At 36.7% G+C, this 27627-nt stretch overlaps 1 protein-coding gene across 1 annotated transcript; it reads left to right on the top strand.

Annotated features, from left to right (window-relative positions):
• Window positions 1–891: 891 nt before the first annotated feature.
• LOC132098074 (acid-sensing ion channel 1A) lies at window positions 892–26770 on the top strand. The gene is made up of 11 exons (XM_059504192.1): window positions 892–1090; window positions 2991–3404; window positions 6350–6545; window positions 13222–13369; window positions 13440–13567; window positions 15791–15941; window positions 17727–17783; window positions 17887–18040; window positions 19724–19815; window positions 25046–25125; window positions 26267–26770. Exons 2-11 carry the CDS (start codon window positions 3028–3030, stop codon window positions 26390–26392), a joined length of 1509 nt encoding a protein of 502 aa, XP_059360175.1. The 5' UTR covers window positions 892–1090; window positions 2991–3027; the 3' UTR covers window positions 26393–26770.
• The last annotated feature ends 857 nt before the right edge of the window (window positions 26771–27627 follow it).

The following is a 27627-nucleotide window of genomic DNA, read 5'->3' as shown; positions in this document are numbered from 1 at the left end:
ATAATATAATATAATATAATATAATATAATATAATATAATATAATATAATATAATATAATATAATATAATATAATATAATATAATATAATATAATATAAATAATATAATATAAAACTCCTGTAAGTGCTTATGATTGGTCTTATCTTTATCAAATGCACAGTACTCAAAGATACATGTCCAAATACACTAAACAGGCTATAAAAGTACCACGGTATTTCTATGGTATTCCATGAAGTACCATATATGAGCCTTAAATATATGATACTTTACAGTATACCATGGTATTACCATGGTATATGTCCGATAAACAACAAATAATTACAAAACACATTCAAAAGGACCATGGTATTAACATGGTATTCTATGAAGTAATATACTACAGTACTACATAACTATATTTATACACTGTACCATGGTATTTACATAATCCAAGGTAGGCTACATAATAGAATACCATGGTATTGGCACAGTGCATGTCAAATTAACAAAACAGACTACAATATTACAAAAACATGCCCAAAATACCATGAAATTAACACCGTATTCTATAATGAGCCATGTTCCTATGATACTCAGTTACTATGTACAGTACCATAGCATTTACTCAAGGGTACATGGAATAACATGGTATCCAATAAACAAAATGGGCTATACTTTATAAAATAGGTACTATGATAGTACAAGCCTAGTATTTTAGACATGTACAATTATAGTACAGTCCCATGGAGTAGCATGTCCATGTCCAGTAACATGGTAATACGATTGTGGTACGTTTTCTTATAGTAGGCTACTATGATGTATGGATTCATAATTGTGTGGGTTCACGCCCACAGAACTCCCTCCCACCCACTCATTCTCTCTCTCTCTCTCTCTCTTTCTCTCACGATTCTTAGCTTCCTCCATTAGAGCTTGAGGGTCTTCATGTGAGAGCATCCAGCGCGCGAAGCATCATTTCCTCACAGATATGTCTTTCCGTCAGTCTGTCGAATGGACGGCGGGATCGGCTGATTTCTGCGCGAACGCCGGAGAAATGTTCGGATAACTGGCATCGCTTTTCAGGTCCAACATCTTTCTTCTGACGTGCTTCAGGTAAATGCTCGTGTGCTACAAGTGACGCTGCTGTTCCAGTCACTGTCGCGTTTTGACGGTCTGTGGGATTCTGTTGAGTGACACAATGTAACAAGCCAAAAGAATCGATTCGTGATTTGGCGCGTTTCACCTGTGCGCTTCTCACGAAAACAAGTCCGGCTCGCATTTCACCATAAATTCAAATGGGAAGATTTTTTTTTACTATTGTTATCTTTTGAGTTGTAACATTTTATACATACATATACATACATATATATATATATATATATATATATATATATATATATATATATATATATATATATATATATATATATATATATATATATATATATAAAATTAATCTTTCACACACAATTTTCTTGATATAAATGAGCCCAGGTGTTTAGCTTTTGAGTTTTTTTTCTCGTTGATGATTTTAATTGAGAAATGTCATGTACGCTTTATAGTTTAATTTTATTAATTAAACAAAATATTTATACATAGGCATATTTTACAACTGAAATCTATCTATCTATCTATCTATCTATCTATCTATCTATCTATCTATCTATCTATCTATCTTGCATTGTGTAAATGAGAATGGGTGACTGCTTAATTGTTATGAAAATATTGTCACAAATGAATGCCAAAGAGGCTCTAGATGTCTTTATGCTAACATAATTGATTTGGGGCTGCAATATGTTGTTCTGATTATGAGATTTTCCTGTCAGCTGGTCTGTAGACTATAATTAAATGCTTTTAGGAACTTGGCGTAGGCAGCAAACTGCCCTTTACAAGCTCTCTGTAGGTGTCTGAACTATATACAGGGGAGAAGCATTGATGTACAGTGTCTTATACTTGCACATTATGTTTTAATTTTACTACATTTCTGCTTCAGACAATAATTGACAGCCCCTGTGTTGAAGGCCCCTGATATTGAGACATACTTAGTAGCTTAAGTAGCTTTTTAGGGAGATGGCAAGATGGCATTGTGTTTGATAATTAGTCATTTCACTTCTTACACAGTTCTCTTAGAGTAACTTGATTTGTGTATCAGTGTTGTTATTGTTAATGAAACATAAAACTATCAAAAAAGTGGTTATTTTTGTAAGTGAATAATAAAATATTAACATTAGATGCAAAACTTCATCTTGAGATATATTGAACAGAATAATTTATTGTCTGCGATGTGAAATAAAATGTCAGATTGCTTTAAACAATGGCTTCATTCCCTGTCTAAAAGTCATTTTGGGAAATATAACTGAAATAAAATATTCAACATTAGATGAATGAAATATTATATTAATAAACTATAAAAATGAATAAAATATCATATTAGACGAAAAACTTAGGAAAAGTACTCAAAGTACTTAAAGCTAAAAATAAATATAAAAAATGACAAAATCATATAACAAAACTACTAAAACATTAACTAAAATCAATTTTGAAAACTGAAGATATAAAATATAAATAAAGTTAATTAATGGTAAATTAATATTAATAAAATATGAAAATAAATAAAATATTATGTCAGATGAAAAGCTTAAATGAAAATTAGAAATGTTACCTTGGAATCTAAATGAGTAGAAGTAATAAAATGACTTAAATAAAAATTAACTAAAGCTAAACTTTTAAATTCAAATCTCAAAAGCATGTAACATAATTACTAAAACATTAACTAAAAATGAAAACTGAAAATATAAAAAAACTAATTTACAATAAAAAGCTATGAAACCATAATTAATAATAGTAAAAAACATGTAGTGACTGACATTTCACGAATCAACCCTTGTGGGAGTTTCCAGGCAGCCCAGCTTAACAGTTTCATCCCAAAAGGATGTCTTTGCTGAATGATGACTCACTTATGATCGCAAGAACTATTGAAGTAAAACATGTGTGTCTGTTTTTAACGTCTTAGGGAGAGTTTCACAGCTTTGCAGTGGAAGAACTGTGTGATGAAAACATCAGTGATGGATCTTAAAGTGGAACCTATGGACATTGATTACGACCAGCCTCCTCCCCTCCAAGTGTTCGCTCACACCTCGACTCTTCACGGCATCTCTCATATCTTCTCCTATGAGAAGATCACGGCCAAATGCTGCCTCTGGGTTGTGTTTTTCCTCAGCTCACTGACCTTCCTCATGTATGTCTCCGTCGATCGGATTCAGTTCTACCTGGAGTACCCTCACGTCACCAAGCTGGATGAGATCACGACGCCTTTGATGGTTTTCCCAGCGGTGACGATTTGCAATCTCAACTCCATCCGCTTCAGCAGGATCACACGCAACGACCTGTACCACGCGGGCGAGCTGCTGGCGCTGCTCAACTCCAGGTCAGATCAGTCGAGGGGCTGTTGTTAAGTTTTAATAATGAGCATGAGTCACTCGCTCAGTAGATTATGCTCTCGTATTCCCTGCATGAATGCACAAGCACATTGGAGTGTAAATGATTAGTGTGCTTTTATTGAACTTGAGAAGCAGAAATGAAAATGCAGAGCTCTGGGAAGTCATGATATTGTATATATTTCTGTCACTCCTGCCTCTTCATCCTAAGTGCTTTTCTGGCAAATTGAAAGATGCAGTCTGATTACTGTTCATTTTGTGTTTGTGAAAAGTGCACTCTTAGAAATAAAGCTTCCAGTAGGAAGAACCCTTTTTGGTTTCACAAAGAAACTGTGAGTGGTCAAAAGGAATAGTTCACACAAGAATTAAGGTCATTCCTCAGGCCTTCCGAGATGTAGATGAGTTTGTAGATCAGAATGGATTTGAAGACTTTAGCATCACATCACTTGCTCACCATTGGCTTCTCTGCAGTGAAATGGTGCCGTCAGAATGAACGTCCAAGCAGCTGATAAAAATATCACAGTAATCTAAAAGTAACCTACAAACTCTCAAGTCCATCAATTAATGTCTTGTGAAATGAAAAGCTGTACTTTTGTAAGAAACAAATCCATCATTAAGGTGTTTTAACTTTAACCCATCACTTCTGGCCAAAATGCGGGTCATTAATCTATAATAATGCTTCCTCCAGTGCAGAACTCCAGTTTTCTTCTCACATCAAAATCCACCAACATATTTATTTAGGACTGTTTTGCTTTAAACAGTGCTTTATTTTTCTCTAGATTCAGATGAGATGAGTTTTTCACTAGAGGAAGCAATATTATTGATAGAGTACTCCAATTGTTTAAAATGAAATAAATAAATCATTAAGACATGTTTTCATCACAAACACACGGTTTTTGCTTAAAAAGACGATGGATTACTTGTGTGGATTTTTTATCAGCTGTTTGGACTCTCATTCTGACGGCACCCATTCACTGCAGAGGATCCATTGGTGAGCAATTGATGCTACATTTCTCCAAATCTGTTCTGATGAAAAAAACAATCTCATCAAACATTGGATAGCCTGAGTAAATCTTCAACAAAGTTTCTTTTTTGGGTGAACTATACCTTTAAGAAGATTTCAAATATCCAAAGAACAAGGTTTGCTGGATGCTAAAGGTTCTTTACGGAACCATAAATGCCAATAAAGAACCTTTCTTTTTAAGATACATGTGGACCGTGTATCATCGGATTATATGGGTCTTATTATGCCATATTAAAATATTTAAGTAAAATGAAATCTTTGGCATGAGAATCAGTATCCGCTTCCCTCTGGCATCAGGAAGTCGTGATTTAGTTACTGCAGTGTTAAAACACCTGCCAGCTGTGATGTGATGTGGGTTTGAATTGGACTTCAGTCACGCCTGCTTCTGCATTCCAAGTGCTTCTGCACAGTGACACACACTCTGTCTCTCTTTCTCTCAATTTTATTATTTATTTGGTCTAGTGTGAAACTTTTCGACATGTTTACAGAAAATGTACCTTGACTGAAAGGTTTCTGAAAGGACAGCTGAAAAGAACATGCACAGCTTAGCTGCATCAATGGGCACAACATATTAATTATTAATAATATGAATTAATTAATAATTAAGATTAATAATAATATAAATATTGACATTGCACCATTATTTAGGCTCAGCTATGAGTGTAGTCAAATTGAGATTCAATCTAGAGTTTGTCTCTAAATTCTGCATCTTTATTAGCATAGCACCTGTTCTGTCATAATTTACCAAAACCTTACTTGTACTAAAATTGACTTCTTTTCTTCTGTGGAACACAGAAAAAGCTGAAAGATTTTGCAACAGCTCTTTTCTCTCAAAGATATTAAAATTAATATTTTACTTATCTTTTATTTATGTATTTTTAAGTTTTCATTTGAATTTTAACTTCATTTGTAGAAGTTTTGCAATGTGATTTTGTTTTTTCATCTAATGAATATATTTTATTTCAGTTAACAAAAAGCTTTTCAATAGCTTTAGTTAATGATTTGCATAACTTTCTTCATCATTGACATTGAAACACATTTTAGGCTTAACATTAAGAAATGTGCATTGTGCACAAGTAGTTCTCCAAATAAATTTAATTATCATTTCTGTATCAGTAAGTCTCTGGAGTGAATAGCAGTAAATATATTAATAGATTTGAAATATACTTAGTATGAAATAAATGTATTTCAAATACATTTATTTTTCAGAGCATCTATTTACACTAAGTGCAAATAGCCCGCCTTGTTGGCAGAGGCTATTTACACTAACTCCGCCCACCAACGTGTGAGTGGGATAGTCAACACTGAAAAAAAGACACTTGTTAGACATTAGTTTCAATGACATAGATGGTTAGGCGTGTGCTTTTTGACGCGATAGACCCAAGTTCGAACCCACCTTTTGCCGAACGTTTTTTTCACGCTTTTCAAATTTCACATCGCTTTGGAAAGGCATTTATTTTCAATAAAATTGAAGGAAATAATCAAAAAGTTAAAAAATAAAGTATCAGGTAGGGTTAGGGTGTCAGGAGCTCTCTGCCAAAACCCTTTATCAGTGAAGCATGTTTTATTAGATTGTGCTGGTTTTAACCCTGTGAGAAAATTTTTTTTTTATTATTCAGTCAACTCTTAATAAAAAGTTCATTAAAAAATAAAAAATAAAGCAATGCATTTTGCACTAGGTTTGACAACTTAATAAAAACTTTAATATCCATGGTACTTTTTCATTACATTAAAGTTTCTTTATAGTGGAAAAGGTGAAATGTGCTTCACACTAAGTTCATTGAAAGGTTCTTTTGGGAGCCAAAAATATTTTTTTCTGCTACAGCATTGCTGCAATAAAACATATTGAGAAATGTAATTTTTAAGAGTGTACTCTCACCTTCTTCTGTTTTTTGTTGCCTGTCTCTATAGACATGAGATTCGGGACGCTCACCTGGTTGAAGAAAGTGTAATGGAGGTTCTGAAGAGCAAAGCAGACTTTCGCTCCTTCAAGCCGCGACTCTTCAACATGTGGGACTTCTATAATAGAACAGGACATGACATGAAAGACATGCTGCTCTCCTGTCAGTTCAGAGGTTTGCCGTGTCAACCCGAGGACTTCAGTGTGGTGAGGAACTCTAGGGAAACACAGTGATAGATTTCTTTGAGCTCTTTTCACTTCAAGTCCCATTCTGCAGCCCTGCTGTATTTATTTGATGTGAATCTCTCGGAGCACTGAAGGCTTTTTCTAGGTTTCAGCCAAATGCTGGGGTGTGATATTTGACAGTCCAATAATTTACGCTGCTGGAATGAAGTTTGTAGTTCTCGAGATTTCCCAGGGTTCACATTGTGCTGTTGAGTTGTTTTATGGCTTTCATTTCAGCAACACTAACTAAATGCACAAAAAAACTGTTTTCTTTTATGTGTCCAGCTACATGGTACAACCAGAGCTCAACTATAAGGATGGCGTGATGGCCTGAGGCTAATGTGAGGGAGGTTTGGCCAGGACTGTCAATTCAGTTCAGTTTGCATGCAGAGCAGCTGTTGTGCGAGTAGAACTGCATTGAAATATTAATTTGTACACTAAGGTCCAAGGGTTTGGGGTCGGTAAGATTTTTTAATGTTTTTGGAAGAAGTCACCATGGCTACATTTATTTGTTCAAAAATACAGTAAAAATAGGAATATTGTGAAATATTATTTCAATTTAAAATAACTATTTTTATTAACCTAATTTATTCCTGTGATGCAAAACTGAATTTTCAGCATCATTACTCCAGTCTTCAGTTTCACATCGTCCTTTAGAAATCATTCTAATATACTGATTTTCTTCTGCAGGAACATTTCTTTCTTTTATCAATAAATTAATTCAAAAGACCATTACAGTTCAAAACACAAGCCTTTCTATCACCAACTAACTGTAGCTTGCAGAGCTGTTTTTTTCTGATGGTTTGATGCATTATCGAATTTGTTTTTTTATGTGCACAAGTAAGTATCCATCAGGGCCGGGTTTCCCGATAACGATTGATCTTAGAGCTTAAGAGTGTTTTCTACGAGTAATTTTGCAATCATTTGTTATTGGTTCACATGCATTTCCCAAAAATGCACTTAATACAGTCGCATGTAGTTGTGCTTTAAGTGCTACTTAGGAGTCGCTATCCGTTTGTCAAGTGCTGAAATCTCACTTTATAGAATGGCTCTTAATTGTAGTACACGACGTACAGTCGTACGATCGTTTTTACCAACTTCTTAGGCTTGCGAAGCTTTTGTGAAACTCAGCCCAGAACAGTAGCAGAAATTCTATTCTTTAAAAGACATAAAAATGCAAAATATATATTTTCATATTGTAGGCTTTCCATATTCAATTGTGTCAATAGGGCTGCACAATTAATCGAATTTTTAATTGCAAAAAATCAACTCAGAATCATGAGGAAAAAAGTGAGAATTGTGAGATATAAACTCACATTAGCACGAAGTCTAAATATGACCCTTCATAAAGACCTGCCCCCTTAGTTAATGTCTGACAAGCCATGCCACACATCGTGTTCTCACGACATTTCGGATCAATCAGGAAACTGACAACGTGCTGACAGACAAGACAGAGCAGGTTATTTTAGTGTAAAACAAAGCCTCACTTGGTTCTTGAAATTTGTCTTTTTTCTTTTTTTTTATTTAAACAATAAATACCATTTATGGCTCCTTGTTTGTCGTGACCGATTGCTGTAGAGCCTCAGTTCAAGCAGTGCATGAAACGATCATCCCTTGCTCTATACTAGTTACAGCCCAGAATAAACAAGAACGAACATCAGAAGGTATTTTATTTATACAAATAAAATAGCAGATATGGTGTAATGATTGGTGAGATTGCCTATCAAACAAGCCCCATGAGGGCCTATTGTAAGATAAAAAGTCGCAATTACCTTTTTTTTATAATTTTACCAAATTGTTTATCCCGTGGAGTAAACATGAATCAATAATCTTCTTCTAAAACCTACTCCAGTAATCTTTATTTGTATTTTTTTTAACCTTGAAAAAAATTTTTTTACAGTGTACTTGCCATTCATATAATAACAAGATACATGCATGTGGTAATGATGCAATACTGTGTATCAGTGTATCATGGTATTACCACATGAAACCACTGCTACAGTACTTTTTGTGTCTGAGAAGCCAGTGAATCAGACCTAAATGTTTAACTGTAAGCGATGAGAGCAGATGTGAGCAGCAGCTCGTTACTGAAAACTAGAGTTCACTATGACACTATGAGGACTATGGTGCTGAAAAGGTTGCTTTGATGATGTAACCATGTTTCTCTCCAAGTTTCCATGGCGACATGTGGGACTGACTCCCCCATCCCCATCTGAAGCATATGAAGTCTTTTGTGTGTGTGTGTTTGTGTGTGTGTTGGTGATAATGCCCTACTTATCCGAATGCCAACATGAGCATATTGTACAGGGATTTTTCCATCTCTAAATATAAATGCTTGTGTAACAGCATTAGTAGTTCCCTGATGAGCAAGTCTCCCAAAACCTCTGTGTGTTTCTTATTCCCCAATGACTTTAGCTCACCTTCCAGGCCAGGCTTTTGAAGAAAGCCTACAATCATGTTTGCTCTCTAGGCTGCTTTAAAAACTCCCACAGTGGGTTCAAAATACCCTTCAGCCTTGAAAATAGGTCAGTGTTAAATATTAGATTTGGTGTGATGTGTGAGAGAGTGTCTGGGACAGTCTATTCTTTATCTCTTTCTTTACTGACTCGGTGCTTTGGGAAAAAATAGCCCAGTGAAGTGCACCAGACTTTTTGTAATTGTTAATGGAATTGGAGAGATGGCTCTCCTCGGACTGTCGACTTCACGGCCAGCCGGCTCTATTTTGTGGTTTTCATCCCTGCATCGCTACAATTAAATGCTTGATGGGTTTCATTCTGGGAGGGGAATTGCTTGCTTCATTGGCCTTGATGACGGAAGTCATTTGGCTCAAATGTTGTTTATATACTCTCCAAACTGCTTTATTTGGCGCTTTCCACAAATAGGGTAAACTTGGTCATTTTTTTTCTTTCCTTAATCACTGAAGGCAGAAATCTTGTCTAAGTTTTTACTTAAGTAGCTAGTTTAAAAAAAAAACTTGAAATATCTGATGATTTTCTTTGTCTGTCATCAGAGGTCTTTTTTTTTGTTCTGTATCCGTAATTTCTGTATCTCAGTTTCTACAAATCAGCACAACTGATTTCAACATTAATAACAAGAAGAAATTATTCTTGAGCAGCAAGTCAGCATATTAGATTGATTTCTGAAGATCATGTGACACTGAAGACTGGAGTAATAATGCTGGAAATTCAGCTTTGAACCACAGGAATAAATTATATTTTTAAATAAATTGAAATATAAAATGCTATAATATTTTGGGTCAAATAAATGCAACCTTGGTAAGTATAAGAGAAACCATAAAATACAAGCCTGACATGTAATAAAATATAGAGCTTTGTGAGAAAAAGAACAGATCACAGTCACACACATCAGTATTTTATTCTTTAATAACCAAAGTCAATGTTTCAGATCTTCAGCCACAGATGAATAAATGATTGTGCAATGAATAATCTCACATGGTAACGGGACAGTGATTAAAGTGCCTTTGCATGCCGTCTGTGCTCCCACTCCACGTAAATGATGTTTACAGCTAATCATGACAGCTAATTGGACTCCAGAGTGTTGCCGAAGGAGAGAGCGGATGACGCGGTGGGGGTGGGGGGGGGGGTGGGTTGCTTAAAGAATAAAAACCAATCCAACACTAGGTGACTATCTATGCATCTTTAACACAATTACCCATTAAATGCTTTTAAGATAGGTAGTGACAAAATTAGGAACTGACTAACTAAAGTTTTTAGTTAGCATGTTATGCTGATGCAATAATTCATGCAGACTTTCCGGAATGTGTGCTGCTTGCTTGTGCGTCATTGTCACGATAATAAAATATTGTTATCCAGTTGCTAGGGTGTTCTAAGTGTTGCTATGCAAATGTTAGGGTGTTCTGGTGGTCCTAGGTTGTTTTTTATTCTTGAAATGCAGTGTGACTTGTTTTCAGTATATCAGCGAGTGGACATGATCATCCAGATCCGTCTTTTTCTCTCTATCTGTCTTTCTCTTTACTGTTTTACTGGTGTAATTATTTCTCCTCAGCTCCTGCTGCGCACAGGTCTTTCATACACCAGGGATTTAAATCAGGCAGTTCTGTCGGGTAACCTGCCCTCATGATCACACATAGCCATGATTCAGGCAATCAGACAGATTGAAAGGGGAAAAAATTCTACTGGGCATGTGCCTTTAGACAGCAAATCTCATCCCATCCTGTTTTTTTTCTATGGGAACATGTGCTAAGTGGATGTGTTTGAACTGTGATGATGCATCTCGCTGTCTTGTGCCATGAATTCTGTATTTTTAGGATGTTAGAGCTAAAAACAGATTTCAGGACCGCTCCAGAGAATGTGTATTGCTCAGAGATTTTGCATTGTCTGAGATGGTTCCTTTCTTTCTTAGTAAAATAAAAATAGATACTAATAAGTCCATTTTTGACATACTGTAGGAACATACAGCTATAAAAGCATTGTGGGTAGAGGCTCAAATTTCATCTTGAAAGAAACTGATGAGAAATATTTGAGATCATAATAAGATCTCTTAAGATTGTTTGCTTAAATTAGTATTTTGGCAAATCTGGGTACAGTTTGAGAAATTTTTGAGACTTGGGTCTTTTTTATTAGGAGACAAATCGTAGAAACCTGATACTTATAAAAGTCAGATTTCTTTAATGCTTTTGAATGTCTCTTTTGCTAACTAAAGGTTCATTTATTTGTTTAAAAGTTACAGTAGAAACAGTAGTATTCTGAAATAAATTAACTGCTTTCAGTTAATTTACCCTGTCTTCAATGTCACATGATCCATTATGCCAATTTGCTGCTCAAGAAACATATATTATCACTGCTGAAAACAATTATTTTGGGAATAATAATAGTAATAGAAATTTCAGAACATTGTTTATTTAAAATAGAACTATTTGTAACTTCATAAATATCTTTAGTGTCACCTTTGATCAATTTAATGTAATCCTTGTTGAATAAAAGTATTATTTTCTTTTTTTTATCAAATCTTACTGACCCCAAAGTTTTGAACTTGTCTTTTGTTGTTATCTCCTTCGGTTTCTCTTTGTTTGGGGAGCTGCTTTTTCTCAGTTTTAGTCAATGCAAGATGCATAACTAAACAATCTATCTTTCTCTGTTAATGTCAATTCAAGCGAGTCTCGGTGGACATCACACAGGGATGTTTTGTGGCAGGGTTTGCAGCGTGTTTGTGTAGTGCACACAGGAGCACTAATGGATGCTGGTGTGGACTGCAGGGGAGGTCACTTTGACGCAGGTCTGACAGCTCACAGGAAACAGAGCAGAGATTCAAATCCTCTCGGGATCTCCTGCTAGGTTTTCAACACTGATGGAGTCTTACTCAAAGGGAAATGTCTTGAAACACATTAATGAATCAAAGAGAACAAAGCAAGAGGACCGAGTCTGGTGTGTGTTTGTGCAAGCGTTTCTGTGTTTTTCACACTGGGGTCTCTGTTTCCATAGGAACTGGTCCCTTTAATAACTCTCAGCTGATCTACAATGAACCTCTCATTGTTTATGTCTCATGTCAGTTTCCGAGAATAGGGTGTTTTACTAGCAGTGTACAGAATTGTTACAACTCCTGTAATATGTCTTTATTTCGTTCAGATTGTTTGAGTGTCGCTGCACTTCTTTTCTGACCGCAGGGGAAAACCAAAAATGAAAACAATAAAAAGCATCTGTCATGTTAAGATACTGGTGCTTATTATTTGTCCTGTGAAGCTGGGAGATTAAATATTGTGGAAATCTTAATACATTTTACTGTTTCAGGTAATATAATGTGTAATATAATTATGATCAGAGTCTGGAAGCAAAAGCAGTCGAAAATCTTGAATAGAAATCATTATTTTATTTTTTTTGTCTCATGAGCCCCACAGTCCAAAAGTTATAATTTTGCATTTCTGTCGAGTTATCTTGACCAAATCAGCTGCACAATATACAGTATTGCCAAGCACACATTAAATTGATTAAAAGCGAGAGTAAAGACATTTGTAATGTTACAAAAGATTTAGATATTTTAAATAAACGCTGATATATGAAGCAGCACAACTGTTTTATTTCGACATTGATAATAATAAGAAATCTTTATTGACCAATAAATCATTTCTGAAAGATCATGTGACACGGCATGGAGCAATGGCGGCTGAAAATTCAGCTTTGCATCACAGAAATACATTTCATTTTTAAATATATCCAATTAGAAAATGGCTATTTAAAATTTTAAAAATATTTTAAAATTACAATTTACTGTTTTGTTTAGTTTTTTGGTCAAATAAATGCAGCCTTGGTGAGCAGAAGAGACTTACCAACCCCAAACATTTGAATGATTGAAGCAAACTTCAATATAAAAATACCAGTTGTATTTTATAAAATGTATTTTTATTTGTAAGTTTTGGTTACTGTATTATATGAACCATCTGGTGAGGTAGATTATTTATTCATTTATTTATTTAAACCTAAATAGTGAAAAAGCATCTCAGGCAAGCATCTCTCACATTATCCTCAAACTGTGTAAAATAAAAGGTTTTTAAGTGTAAGAAATGGCACTGAAAATGCCACTGTTTCCACTCTTTGGCCCAGTATGTAGAAATAAACAGGAAAATAAGAGAAAAAACATTAATATAAAAGGTATGCATTAGTTTCCTTCTGTGTGTTTTCAGGTATTCACGCGTTACGGGAAGTGTTACACCTTTAACTCGGGTAACACCGGCGCGCCGCTGGTCAGTGTGAAGGGAGGGATGGGAAACGGCCTGGAGATCATGCTGGACATTCAGCAGGACGAATATTTACCTGTGTGGGGAGAGACAGGTGAGACGGCACAAACAGATGCACACTACTCCTATATTCATCCTCTCACGCTGTCTTTTTCCTGTCACAGACGACTCGTCATTTGAGGCGGGAATCAAAGTTCAGATTCACAGTCAGGACGAGCCTCCGTTTATAGATCAGCTGGGCTTCGGAGTCGCACCAGGATTCCAGACGTTCGTTTCTTGCCAAGAGCAGCGAGTGGGTGTCATGTTAATATGCACTCTAAATGGATAGTTTTTAGGGGCCAAGCACAGAAGGTGCGTAGGCACCTATTGTATTTGTTCCCGTTCTTCTTATTATTATTCTTCCTTCTTCCGTCTAGGAGTCTATGGCAGCCCATAGAACCGATTGCAGGAAAGTTGTAATGGTTTGACATTCTGATAGAGGACAGTGCCAACATTAAGTACACCAATTTTGGTGTGTCTAAGTCATTCCCTCTAGCGCCACCAACTGTCCAAAATTTCACTTATATTTTGTTAATAACTTTTTAACCGTTAGGCCAATCAACAAAACAAACAAAATTTTTTCCTCTGATTCCTGAGCTCATGTCGATTCGATTGCACCCTAAGAAGTCATTTTCCGTCGTAGAAATATGGCCGCCATTTAGAATTTTTTGAAAAACCTACTTTTTCGAACTCGTCCTAGACGGTTTGTCCAATTTACATGAAAATTTAACCAGATCATCTTCAGTCAGTGCTGACCAAAAGTTATGGAATTCAAATTGATTCGTCGAACCGTTTTCGATAAACGCTCGAACACATTTTACTTAACGCTTACAAAAACAGTCGTAAGGCTGTATCTCTGCAATGATTTATCGTGTTCAGACCAAACTTGGTACATGTCATAACAAGCATGACCTGAGGCTACATGCTGCGTTTCGACGCAGCGCCACCTACTGGTCCGGAGATATGAAAAATTGCTATTTTTGCATATAACTTCTGAACAGTTTGTCCAAAAGTCATAAAATTGGTCATGTTAGATTCAGGGCAACATTTTTCCATTTCGGCCATTTTGACTGTCGGCCATTTTGAGTTTTGTGCTAAAATGCTGTATTTTAAGAACGCATCAACGGATTGTTCCGAAACTTTGTATGGGTCATCAGTACAGTGTCCTGAAGGAATGTGAGAAGTTTCGAAACAGCGCCATTTGGTGAATTGTTTTTTTCAAATGCTTATAACTTTGGGTATGGTTGACTTATTTTCACGAGACTCATCAAATTAGACTCCTGAATCCTTACCGAGTCCTACGATACCAAACATGCTAGGTTTCGCCTTACGGTTTGTGTAGCGTTGTGATTTAGCACTTAAAAACGATTTGGGTATATCTTCGAAACCGCTTGTCCAATCGAGACGAAACCACCGTCAGAAGTTCGGAAACATAGGTCAATTGAATATTACCCAAAAGTTATTAAAGTTATTACCCAAATTCGAAAATATTGATAGTAAGGGGTAGTACAATTCAATCAAAGTCATGAGTCAGTAATTTTGTATGTGTTTTTTATATAAATGTCTATAACTCTGAAGTGAATTGAGATATTTTCACCAAAATTGACACACATATGTATGGGCTCACTCTGCGGACACTTAAAAAATGGTGGGACTGAGCCTCTTGGTGGCGCTATAATAGAACACAACATGAAATCCCCATTGACTTCAATACAGTGTTGTAAAATAAAATGCTATACTAAACAAATGCATTGGTGTAACATTACGAAACTCAGAATGTGCCACCAGCACCATCCCCTGAAGGTACCCAAAATATTTTGAGTTATAACAAAATTTCAAAAAAGGCTAATAACTTTTGAATAAATCTGGCTATTGAAATGTCGCTGGACTTATTAGATTCTTTGGGTCAAGCCGAGAACATATATACCAAGTTTTTCTTATTTGGCCGAACTTCCTGTCCGCCATATTGATTTTCAGTTAAAACCTACTTTTTCGAATTCCTCATCAACCGTTGGTCCGATTTTCACCAAAATTTATTCAAATCATCCTCAGACTGTGCTCACAAAAAGTTATGGATTTCGTGTCGATATACAAAACGGTTCTCATTTAGCGCTTCAGTGAATTTGCTGGAAGGATGCCAACATGCATTTGAGGCTGTATCTCAGCAAAGCTTTGACATTTTTGCACCAAACATTGTATGTGTCATTATCACCTCACACTGACCATTCCACACTAATTTGTTAACAACGCCACCTATTGGTTACACGTGATAAGCCAATAAATCCTATTACTAGTTGTTGTGTTTATTGTTTTCAAGCCATTTTGCTTAAAATAACCTTAAAACGCTTTTAATTACTCATTCCTGTCGTTCGTCTGAAGCTTGCTTCTGTAGTGCTTGGCCCCGTTATTGCTGCTTGCAGCTTTATTTTTCTATTGTTGTTGTTTTGTTTTTTTCACTAGTACAATTTTTTTCCAGCTGGTGTATCTTCCTGCTCCATGGGGCAGTTGCAAGTCGACCCCACCGAGCTCAGATTACTTCAAGGCGTACAGCATCAGCGCCTGTCGAACAGACTGCGAGACGCGCTACCTGGTGGAAAACTGCAACTGCCGTATGGTGCATATGCCTGGTGAGTCACTGCACCGATTCCAGCAGCACTTCACTCTAATGCTGCAGTTACTGTAATGATACAGTTCAGAAGAGTCATTTATTGGTTGTGCTAAGGCTGTCACGATATTAGATTTTTCATATCACGGTTATTGTGGCCATAAGAATTCACGATATCGATATATCGTGATATCTATAGAAACCTTGGGGGGGGGGGGGGGTACTATCAAGTTCAACGGTATGATGAATAAATATTAATGGTAACACTTTACAATAAGATGTCATCTATTAACTAACATGAATGAACAGGGAGTGAACAATACATTTATTACACAATTTATTAATCTTTGTTAATGTTAATAAAAATAGTCGTTCATTGTTCATGTTAGTTCATAGTACATTAATGTTTACAAACACAACTTGAGATTTTAATAATGCATAAGTAAATGCTGAAATTAACATGAACTAAGATTAATAAATGCTGTGAAAATATTGTTCATTATTATTTATGTCATTTATATGTGTTAACTTATGTAATTAACTAATGAACCTTATTGAAGAATGACCGCAGATGACCAAAGATTGCGGTATATCGTCACACACGAAATTAACACGATATCGATAATCGTTGCTTTGAATATCACGGTTATCGTCAATACCGGTATATCGCGACACCCCTTTGTGCTGTGAAATAAAATCTCAAATTGCTTCTTTGGATTTGAGACTTTAGTCTTTGCAACTTTACAAATCTTCTTCATGCACCAAGAGCTTGTAACACTGTTTCCAAAGAGAAAAGAAAAATTGAAATCGCATCATATGACCCACAAGGCATGTGCACTTGCATTTATATAATGAGACCGTAACCACACATCCTCACCTTTATGCAAAGTCTTTAATGATAGCACGCTTATAGTGACAGGATAGTGCTTAATAATCACATTTGTAGCATACTAGCAGGTATTTTTTTGTGTACTTGTATAAGTGCTTCAAGTGTCTGCCTCTAAAAAGCAACAGAGTTCCCAGCTGCTTTGAGGTCAAGTTAATCAAGCCTTTGAAACCAAATTAAACCTGCTCCTGTTAAACCGCCGCCGGCACTGAAATGCAATTTAGTTGATTACAAAAATTAACATATATTAGTGTGGGATTTTAACTCGAGGCAGTTTATATCTGCAGTGAGTACTCAATGAATATTCGTTATGATGCACAAGAACATGGTTAAAAAAAATTAAGATAATTGGAGAGCTTGAGGTTTTTCATATCTAATATGATCTAATAATGACAAATACAACTTCTGGTTTTAGCAACACATTAGTAAGTGTTGGGATTGACTAACTAAATAAATAAAAATAAATGCTTTAGAATTGTTTTTCATTTGTAGTTCATGTTAACTAGTGAAACTTTACTGTAAAGTGTTACCATTTTATATATAAATATATTGCTATTTATATTATATATTTTCAATTTAGCTTTATTTTTATGTTCAGGTTTAGTTTTTGTAATTTTAATACTTCAGACCATTTTTCTTTTGTGTAGTTTGTTTTATACACATTTTTTTATCCAAATAATGGAAGTGAATTTCTGGTGTGCTGGCAAGCTCCAAAAAGTATATAAAAACATAATAAAAGTGCACAGAGAAGGCATGAAATATACTCCATGTATTCTGAAGCTTCATAGCAGCTTTGTATTGGAAACATCAATTAAGTCCAAATATATACAACAGGAGATTTGGAACAACATGAGGGAGAAAATGGTGACAGCATTGATTTTTATCCCAATAATGATACTTAGACATTTACTGCCCCTGCAGGTGATGCGCAGTACTGCACTCCTGTGCTATATAAAGAATGTGCGCATCCAGCACTAGGTAAGTTAACTTTTATCATGAATCAGTGCCATAGACCAATTTAATCTTTCAGATGAGCCATGATTTTAATTTTTGCTGTGCTATAATTTATCTCATTACACAGATTTCCTGGTGGAGAGAGATAGTGACTACTGTTCATGTGAGACTCCGTGCAACATCACACGCTACAATAAAGAGCTGTCTTTCGTCAAGATCCCCAGCAAAGCATCGGTCAAATACCTTGCAAAGAAGTACAGCAAATCTGAGAAATACATAACGTGAGTGTTACATAAGCATTGATGCTTTGTTACCTCGGTCACATACAGTAGTACCTGTTTTCCATCACTTTTCCATCACTCTTTGTAATATCTTGACTGTACTAAAGCACAAAATGCCATGTTCACACTTATTTAGTAAACAAAAGTTCACATACATGTTTCTTCAAAAAGCAATGCTACAGACAGTTATGCTACTTTGAAATGTGTGTTTTTTGTTGGAATGTTCTGTTTTGTTTTGGTCTGTGTGGTTCTACCCACTGCCAATTTAACCAATAGTTTTTCAACAAAAAAAGTAACATATTGCAGTCATGGAACTGGATCAGAGATTGCAGATTCTGAATGACCTAAAAGCCTTGGCATCCATCTAAAAAGCTTAGAGGATAAATCAACTTTCAGTTTGAGTCTGATTTTACATATGCACACCCAGGTTCGATTGACATCAGAGTTCGGTTCGTTTGGATGATGTGAACGCTGTCTTCCGTACTCGGGTGCGCACCCGTGATTCGTACCCGAGTCTATTTAAAAAACTGTGGTCTGAGGAACAGTTAAAGTGAACTCCTGTTCGCTGCTGATGTGAACACAATCGTACCAAATCACGGAAGTGAACCGCTATTAATGATGTATTATTTGATAAAAATGTTTGAGTTTCACTCACTTTTCTGATGAGCATGACTGACGCGCTGCAAACAGAGAGCTGTATATTGTGGCCTAATGGTTAGAGAGTTGGTTAGAGAGTAGTTGGTTAGAGAGTTAGATGGTTAGAGAGTTGGTTTGGTTTGGTAGAGAGTTAGATGGTTTGAGAGTAGAGACGGAAAGTCATGGCCTAATGGTTAGGGAGTTGGACTCGCAATCGAAGGGTTGTGAGTTCTAGTCTCGGGCCGGCAGGAATCGTGGATGGGGGGAGTGAATGTACAGTGCTCTCTCCACCCTCAATATCACGACTTAGGTGCCCTTGAGCAAGGCATTGAACCCCCAACTGCTCCCTGGGCACCGCAGCATAAAAGGCTGCCCACTGCTCCGGGTGTGTGTTCACAGTGTGTGTGTGTGTGTGTGCACTTTGGATGGGTTAAATGCAGAGCATGAATTCTGAGTATGGGTCACCATACTTGGCTGAATGTCACGTCACTTTCATGTCACTTTTCTGTTCACCTTCAGCATTCATCATTTGCCGTACATTCGTAAGACAGACGCAAGTGCCGTTATGTACCGAAGCTTTGTAAACAAAACGAACGGTTTAAAAACGTAAATATATGAAAGTGCAGAGAGCAATGTTATGCATTTGCTGCCTTATCATGCATCGTCGTTACTAAGCAATGGGGTAAACAGCTGCTGGCTTGATGACACAAATGAACCATGGTTTCGGACCCAAATTAAAAAATATAAACGCAGTCCAGCAGGGGAAGTGGGGGGGAGCAATTGAACTCTGGTTCAGACCTGGCCATCATACCAAGTGTGAAAGCACCCTAAGGCTTGTCACCATCCATTGTCAGTTGTGCTGGTACACGCGTTGAGTATTGAGTCTGAGGAGAATGGGCAGGGGAAAAAAAGCTCTTCAGTATTCTGAATTTAGACTGCATACTTCACCCTTAATTGATTAACTGTGTAGAGACCAGTAACATTTTAATGTATAATTTTCCATACTGAACTGTCAAAATAATGCTAAACTGTGATGTGTGCTTTCAGGGAGAATGTTCTAGTGCTGGACGTGTTCTTTGAGGCTCTAAACTATGAAACCATTGAGCAAAGGAGAGCCTATGAGGTGGCTGGTCTGTTAGGTAAGAAAAAACTATATGGCCTACAGTATGTTATACATTAAATATTGTTGTAAATTAAATTGTAATTTATTCCGGTGATGCAAAGCTAAAATTGTAGTATCATTAATCTCCAGTCTTCAGTCTTCATTGTCACATGATCCATCAGAAATCCTTCTACAACCCGAATTCCGGAAAAGTTGGGACGTTTTTTAAATTTTAATAAAATGAAAACTAAAAGACTTTCAAATCACATGAGCCAATATTTTATTCACAATAGAACATAGATAACATAGCAAATGTTTAAACTGAGAAAGTTTACAATTTTATGCACAAAATGAGCTCAATTTCAATTTTGATTTCTGCTACAGGTCTCAAAATAGTTGGGACGGGGCATGTTTACCATGGTGTAGCATCTCCTCTTCTTTTCAAAACAGTTTGAAGACGTCTGGGCATTGAGGCTATGAGTTGCTGGAGTTTTGCTGTTGGAATTTGGTCCCATTCTTGCCTTATATAGATTTCCAGCTGCTGAAGAGTTTGTGGTCGTCTTTGACGTATTTTTCGTTTAATGATGCGCCAAATGTTCTCTATAGGTGAAAGATCTGGACTGCAGGCAGGCCAGGTTAGCACCCGGACTCTTCTACGACGAAGCCATGCTGTTGTTATAGCTGCAGTATGTGGTTTTGCATTGTCCTGCTGAAATAAACAAGGCCTTCCCTGAAATAGACGTTGTTTGGAGGGAAGCATATGTTGCTCTAAAACCTTTATATACCTTTCAGCATTCACAGAGCCTTCCAAAACATGCAAGCTGCCCATACCGTATGCACTTATGCACCCCCATACCATCAGAGATGCTGGCTTTTGAACTGAACGCTGATAACATGCTGGAAGGTCTCCCTCCTCTTTAGCCCGGAGGACACGGCGTCCGTGATTTCCAACAAGAATGTCAAATTTGGACTCGTCTGACCATAAAACACTATTCCACTTTGAAATAGTCCATTTTAAATGAGCCTTGGCCCACAGGACACGACGGCGCTTCTGGATCATGTTCACATATGGCTTCCTTTTTGCATGATAGAGCTTTAGTTGGCATCTGCTGATGGCACGGCGGATTGTGTTTACCGACAGTGGTTTCTGAAAGTATTCCTGGGCCCATTTAGTAATGTGATTGACACAATCATGCCGATGAGTGATGCAGTGTCATCTGAGAGCCCGAAGACCACGGGCATCCAATAAAGGTCTCCGGCCTTGTCCCTTACGCACAGAGATTTCTCCAGTTTCTCTGAATCTTTTGATGATGTTATGCACTGTAGATGATGAGATTTGCAAAGCCTTTGCAATTTGACGTTGAGGAACATTGTTTTTAAAGTTTTCCACAATTTTTTTACGCAGTCTTTCACAGATTGGAGAGCCTCTGCCCATCTTTACTTCTGAGAGACTCTGCTTCTCTAAGACAAAGCTTTTATAGCTAATCATGTTACAGACCTGATATCAATTAACTAGATGTTCTCCCAGCTGAATCTTTTCAAAACTGCTTGCTTTTTTAGCCATTTGTTGCCCCCGTGCCAACTTTTTTGAGACCTGTAGCAGGCATTAAATTTTAAATGAAAAAATTAAGTGGATAAAAGTGTACAATTTCTCAGTTTAAACATTTGCTACGTTACCTATGTTCTATTGTGAATAAAATATTGGCTCATGTGATTTGAAATTCCTTTAGTTTTCATTTTATTAAAATTTAAAAAACGTCCCAACTTTTCCGGAATTCGGGTTGTAATATGCTAACAAATTCAGGATTTTTTGATGAGTAGAACAGCGTTTATTTGAAATAAAAATCTTTGGTAACATTATAAATGTCTTTACTGTTACTGTTAGGTTTCTTCAAGATATGTGAATGTCTGCACATCCTTCCAGCTCAATGTGTGTGTGTGTGTGTGTCAAGTCAAGTCACCTTTATTTATATAGCGCTTTAAACAAAATACATTGCGTCAAAGCAACTGAACAACATTCATTAGGAAAACAGTGTCAATAATGCTAAATGATAGTTAAAGGCAGATTCATCATTGGATTCAGTTATGTCATCTCTGTTCAGTTTAAATAGTGTCTGTGCATTTATTTGCAATCAAGTCAACGATATTGCTGTAGATGAAGTGACCCCAACTAAGCAAGCCAGAGGCGACAGCGGCAAGGAACCGAAACTCCATCGGTGACAGAATGGAGAAAAAACCTTGGGAGAAACCAGGCTCAGTTGGGGGGCCAGTTCTCCTCTGACCAGACGAAACCAGTAGTTCAATTCCAGGATGCAGCAAAGTCAGATTGTGCAGAAGAATCATCTGTTTCCTGTGGTCTTGTCCTGGTGGTCTCTGAGACAAGGTCTTTACAGGGGATCTGTATCTGGGGCTCTAGTTGTCCTGGTCTCCGCTGTCTTTCAGGGCAGTAGAGGTCCTTTCTAGGTGCTGATCCACCATCTAGTCTGGATACGTACTGGGTCCGGGTGACTGCAGTGACCCTCTGATCTAAATACAGACTGGATCTGGTGGCTACGGTGACCTCAGAATAAGAGAGAAACAGACACAGGGTATCTGCACATTTTTGATCAACAAATTTAATGACTTTTAAGACCTTTTTAAGACCTTCAAGAATAAAAATTAAGACCATTATTATTTTCTGATCAAAAATACAGAAAAAAAATATACGCTTCTGGTCAGTAATTTGGGGTCAGTAATTTTTTTTCTTTCTTTTTATAGTGTTAAATTGATAAAAATTGATAGTAAAGAAAATATATTATTAGAATATATATTATTAGAATTTATTTAGAACTGTTTCCAACACTCATAATAAATCAGAATATTAGAATGATTTCTAAATGATCATGTGATAGACTGGATGTTACATGTGACACTGAAGGCTGGAGTAATGATGCTGAAAATTCAGCTTTGCATCACAGGAATAAATTATTTTTTTAAGTATATTCAAATAGAAAACTATTGTTTTAAGTTGTAATAATATTTCATAATATTACTGTTTTTTTCTGTATTTTTGATCTAATAAATGCAGGCTTGATGAGCAGAAGAAACTTCTTTCAAAAACATTAAAAATAGTAATGTTTCCAAACTTTTGGTCTGTACTGTATATATATATATATATATATACACACACACACACACACACACACGACACTCTAGGCAGTTCAGGTTAACAAAGCACATTTGTATTTGAACAACAGTGCAAATAGTCAGTGCATATTTAGCAACATAAAGTGCATGTCAGGCAACTGCCTTCTCAATACTACAACAATACTGCTGTAAATAACGTACAAACAGTGCGTAAACAAATCAAATTGCAAATGACAAGTTAAACACGGAGTAAAAAAAGGGAATTAGTGTCCAAACAGCAAAGAACCCCAATATTCTTCAAACTTGAGAACGAAGCTGCCTTGATTCACACTTGACAGACGTTGCCTTTTTATGTACGGAACAAGTCCAAATCGAGCAAGATAACTATATTAGAATATATATATTTTTTGCCTAGTTCCTATGTCTATGGCCCAATGACGCTACAATGAGCATTTACTGCTTTTAAAAAATGCGGGTCGGGTACAATATTTTCTTTTTCTTTTTTTGCGGTCCGAGTTGCGGGCGGGTCAGTTGAAAACGTCGGTCGTGTGCGGGTTATTAATACATTGACCCGCGCACTGGTGCTCACGTCTTCGTTGGAGTGATGTCGGCTAACCGTGTGCAAAGCCCACAGCATTTCGGCCTTCAGTGTAGTGGTTGGGGAGAATGTACCAAAGGCATTACTTGTACTGGGGCCCGAAGACACCAACGCGGGTGTAACGTTAGCCTTTGAAGTAGATACCGATGCTGCAAACATCTGAATGGGGACAGTTGTTGCCTGACTATCGGCATAGCGCTTGTGCTTCTCCCCTTGTGCGTCAAGGGGCTTTGCAGCTCATTGTTCCCAATTGTATGGTCTTTTTGCAAAGTCTGCACCGCACTTCGTATTCCGTCGTTTTTTGTAACCTGCTATATTTCTCATCATCGAGCCAGTTATCATTAAACCTGCACTTTTTCCCCTCTTGGCTCGCGTCTGCCACTCTGAATGAAACACTTCTTCGTCTGTTTCTATGACAGGCCTACTGGGAAAACACTGCCCCCTAAATGATGTATGATGCCTGTGCTATAGGCACACGCTACTTTTTACTGCCTTCAGACAGGGACGTGCGCTGGTGAAATTACGTTAGCATGGAAAATAGTTTTTCCGATAACTTTCTTTCATGCCGCCCACATGAAATTTAATACCGCCCAGATGAAATTTAATGCCACTCTTCAAAAATTAGCGCAATTTAATACATTTTAAGACCTTAAAAAACTTATATTTTATTTAAGACGTTTTAATACTTTTTAAGGATCCGCGGAGACCCTGAGACAAATATTAGCGTAGATGCTATTCTTCTAATGATGTAGCAAGTACATATATAGGGTGTTATGGGAAGTGTTCCCGGTTCCGGTTTACCTAATTAATGCAAAATATAATGTAAAAGGAGCTCATTCAAATACTGAGGTGCTAAACCATTCAGGGCTTTATAAGTAATAAGCAATATTTTAAAATCTATACGATGTTTGATAGGGAGCCAGTGCAGTGTTGACAGGACCGGGCTAATATGGTCATACTTCCTGGTTCTAGTAAGAACTCTTGCTGCTGCATTTTGGACTAGCTGTAGTTTGTTTACTAAGCGTGCAGAACAACCACCCAATAAAGCATTACAATAATCTAACCTTGAGGTCATAAATGCATGGATTAACATTTCTGCATTTGACATTGAGAGCATAGGCCGTAATTTAGATATATTTTTGAGATGGAAAAATGCAGTTTTACAAATGCTAGAAACGTGGCTTTCTAAGGAAAGATTGCGATCCAGTAGCACACCTAGGTTCCTAACTGATGACGAAGAATTGACAGAGCAACCATCAAGTCTTAGACAGTGTTCTAGGTTATTACAAGCAGAGTTTTTAGGTCCTATAATTAACACCTCTGTTTTTTCAGAAGAAATTACTCGTCATCCAGTTTTTTATATCGACTATGCATTCCATTAGTTTTTCAAATTGGTGTGTTTCACCGGGCCGCGAAGAAATATAGAGCTGAGTATCATCAGCATAACAGTGAAAGCTAACACCATGTTTCCTGATGATATCTCCCAAGGGTAACATATAAAGCGTGTGTGTGTGTGTGTGTGTGTGTGTGTGTGTGTTTGTAGGTGATATCGGTGGACAGATGGGGCTGTTCATTGGAGCCAGTATTCTTACAATTTTGGAACTTTTTGACTACCTTTATGAGGTAAGATATATAATGTATCTGAATGGCTGTTTTGTCATAAACATTTCTGCTGGGATTTGTGTGGTGACATTTTTATAGTTTACCAAAGGAATATTTTAAATTCTGTTACCCTCATGATATTCATGACAACCCAAATTACTTTATTTTGATCTGTGAAACAGAGAAGTCGCTATCCACCAGAAATCTCTTGCTCTATTATCCATTGCAATATGTGAAGCTTAAATAGTCAAAGTCAAAGTCAAAGTCACCTTTATTTATATAGCGCTTTAAACAAAATATTGCGTCAAAACAACTGAACAACATTCAAAAAATACACTACCATTCAAATATTTGGGGTCAATAAGAGTTGATTCTATTTATCAAAGAATCCTGGAAAAAAATGGTTGTTTAATAGAAGAAAGCACAACTGTTTTTTAATCTAAAAAAAAATCTTGATCCACAAATCAGCATATTAGAATCAAATAAATGCAGCTTTGGTGAGCAGAAGAGTCTTCTTTCATTTGAAATATCTCACCAACCTCAAACTTTTAAATGGTAGTGTATGCAAAATAAAAAAGAAATCCTGAAAATTTAAAAGAGTAAAAAATGAAATATTTTTAAAATAAAATACTTTTATTTAATACAAAGTATGGTTCAAATCTATTAAAATATTACTGACATATATGACTCAAGACTTACTGATAGAAAAATTATAATTTAACTCTATTTGAAGTACTACAAAAAAAATTCGATTAAACATGAAATGTGTTTTAATGTCACTATTGAGGAGGATTGTATGATCTTTGAATAATATTGGTCTTTAAATAGAAGACATTTAAAGTTTACCTGAAGTATACTTGCAATAGTTCCACTTAGCACAGTCAAATATACTTCAGTGTGTCTTTAGTTGGACTTCAGCGCGGCTTCTGCACAATTAAAGTTCATTAAGCACAAAATCAGTGCTTCCAATTTAGCAGACTTTAATTATACCAAAAGTTAAACTGCAGGGTATTTTTATTACTATACCTAGCATGAAATAAATGTTTTTCAAATACATTTTAGTGTGTTTATTTTTCACTAGGGAGAACTTTCATTTTGGAGTGAACTAACCCTTCAAAGACAACAACACAACATCTTTTTGTCTTTCTTTTTGTCATTGAAGGTAATGAAATACAGGCTGTGCCGCTGCTCCGACAAGAAACATCACAATAACAACAACAACAACACTGATCATGGCACTGTACTCGGCCTAGATGATGTCAAATGTCACGTCAGTAAATTCCATTGACATTCCTGCAGAAGAATATTCCAGCTGTTTTCCTGCCAGTCGTAGTCAGAGGATGGCATCACAACACCAGCACGGTTGTGTTTTCTACGGATTGTTCTGGCATCTAGTGGTTGTACTCTCTCTCTCTCGCTCTCTATTATGCCTGTGTGATTTTCTAGGATTTTTCCAAAAAATGTTTTGTGGTTTAATGAACAAGCTGCTTTTGATCATGTCTCTGTAGGGCAGGAATGTCAAAAACTTTTAATATTAATTCAATTGTTCGATCTCTGTGTGCCTGGCCTTTTGCGACAGAATTGCGTCCGCTAGCTTGAGGGATTACTGTATGTGTCATATTTGATTAATTCTGTGCATCTTTTAATAGCTTTTATATGGCTGTAAATGCATTTTTGTCACAGTGTCTGGGTTGTGTTCCCTGGGTTTCCACTAGGTGTCCTCAGTTCCCACAGTGTTTATCATTTATCACTTCCTGTCTCCTTATTTGGTCACCTTCCTCCTTGTCTAGTTAATTGTAATGTTTTTGGTTTCGACTCATGCCTGGACTGTTTACCCTTCTGTCACGATCGGTGTTACAGAGAACACAGGAGAGAGAACCAAGTGCAGGTATGTGACTTTATTAAAGGGCAAATCCAAAGTGTAAACAGTCCAGGCATGAGTCGAAACCAAAAACATCCATCCAAACATAAACCAAACAAGAAGACAAGGCAAGGGCAAGAACTGACGGACATGAATTAACATTACATTTAAACAAGGACTCCGTGACTAAGACTCAGACAGACCAGGTATAAATACACAAAAGGATAATGGGGAAACAGGAGACAGGTGGGGAACAATCAATTAACTAGACAAGGAGGAAGGTGACCAAATAAGGAGACAGGAAGTGATAAATGATAAACACTGTGGGAACTGAGGACACCTAGTGGAAACCCAGGGAACACAACCCAGACACTGTGACAATTTTGACAGGCGATTCATTGCTCAAGGGAACACCATTTCATGAGGGAACACCAGTCTAAAAGGAATACTTCACCCAAAAATAAACATTTGCGTGAAATTCACTCACCCTCAGGCCAACCACGGTGTAGATGAGTTTGTTTCTTCATCAGGACAGATTTGGAAATATTTAGCATCACATCACATGTTTCCTCTGCAGTGAATGGGTGCCGTCCGAATGAGAGTCTAAACAGCTAAAACCATCACAATAATCCATTACTTAATGTCATGTGAAGTGAAAAGCC

Source organism: Carassius carassius, chromosome 21, assembly GCF_963082965.1.
Source record: "Carassius carassius chromosome 21, fCarCar2.1, whole genome shotgun sequence".
Lineage (NCBI taxonomy): Eukaryota > Metazoa > Chordata > Actinopteri > Cypriniformes > Cyprinidae > Carassius > Carassius carassius.
This window is presented reverse-complemented; position numbering and strand designations above follow the sequence as displayed.

Bases quoted from the DNA above. Each gene is read 5' to 3' on its own strand.
- LOC132098074 (XM_059504192.1), top strand. From the start codon at position 3,028: ATGAAAACATCAGTGATGGATCTTAAAGTGGAACCTATGGACATTGAT. The intron at 6,546-13,221 runs GTGAGGAACTCT...GTGTGTTTTCAG, and splicing joins AACCCGAGGACTTCAGTGTG to GTATTCACGCGTTACGGGAA. The intron at 18,041-19,723 runs GTGAGTGTTACA...GTGTGCTTTCAG, and splicing joins AAATCTGAGAAATACATAAC to GGAGAATGTTCTAGTGCTGG.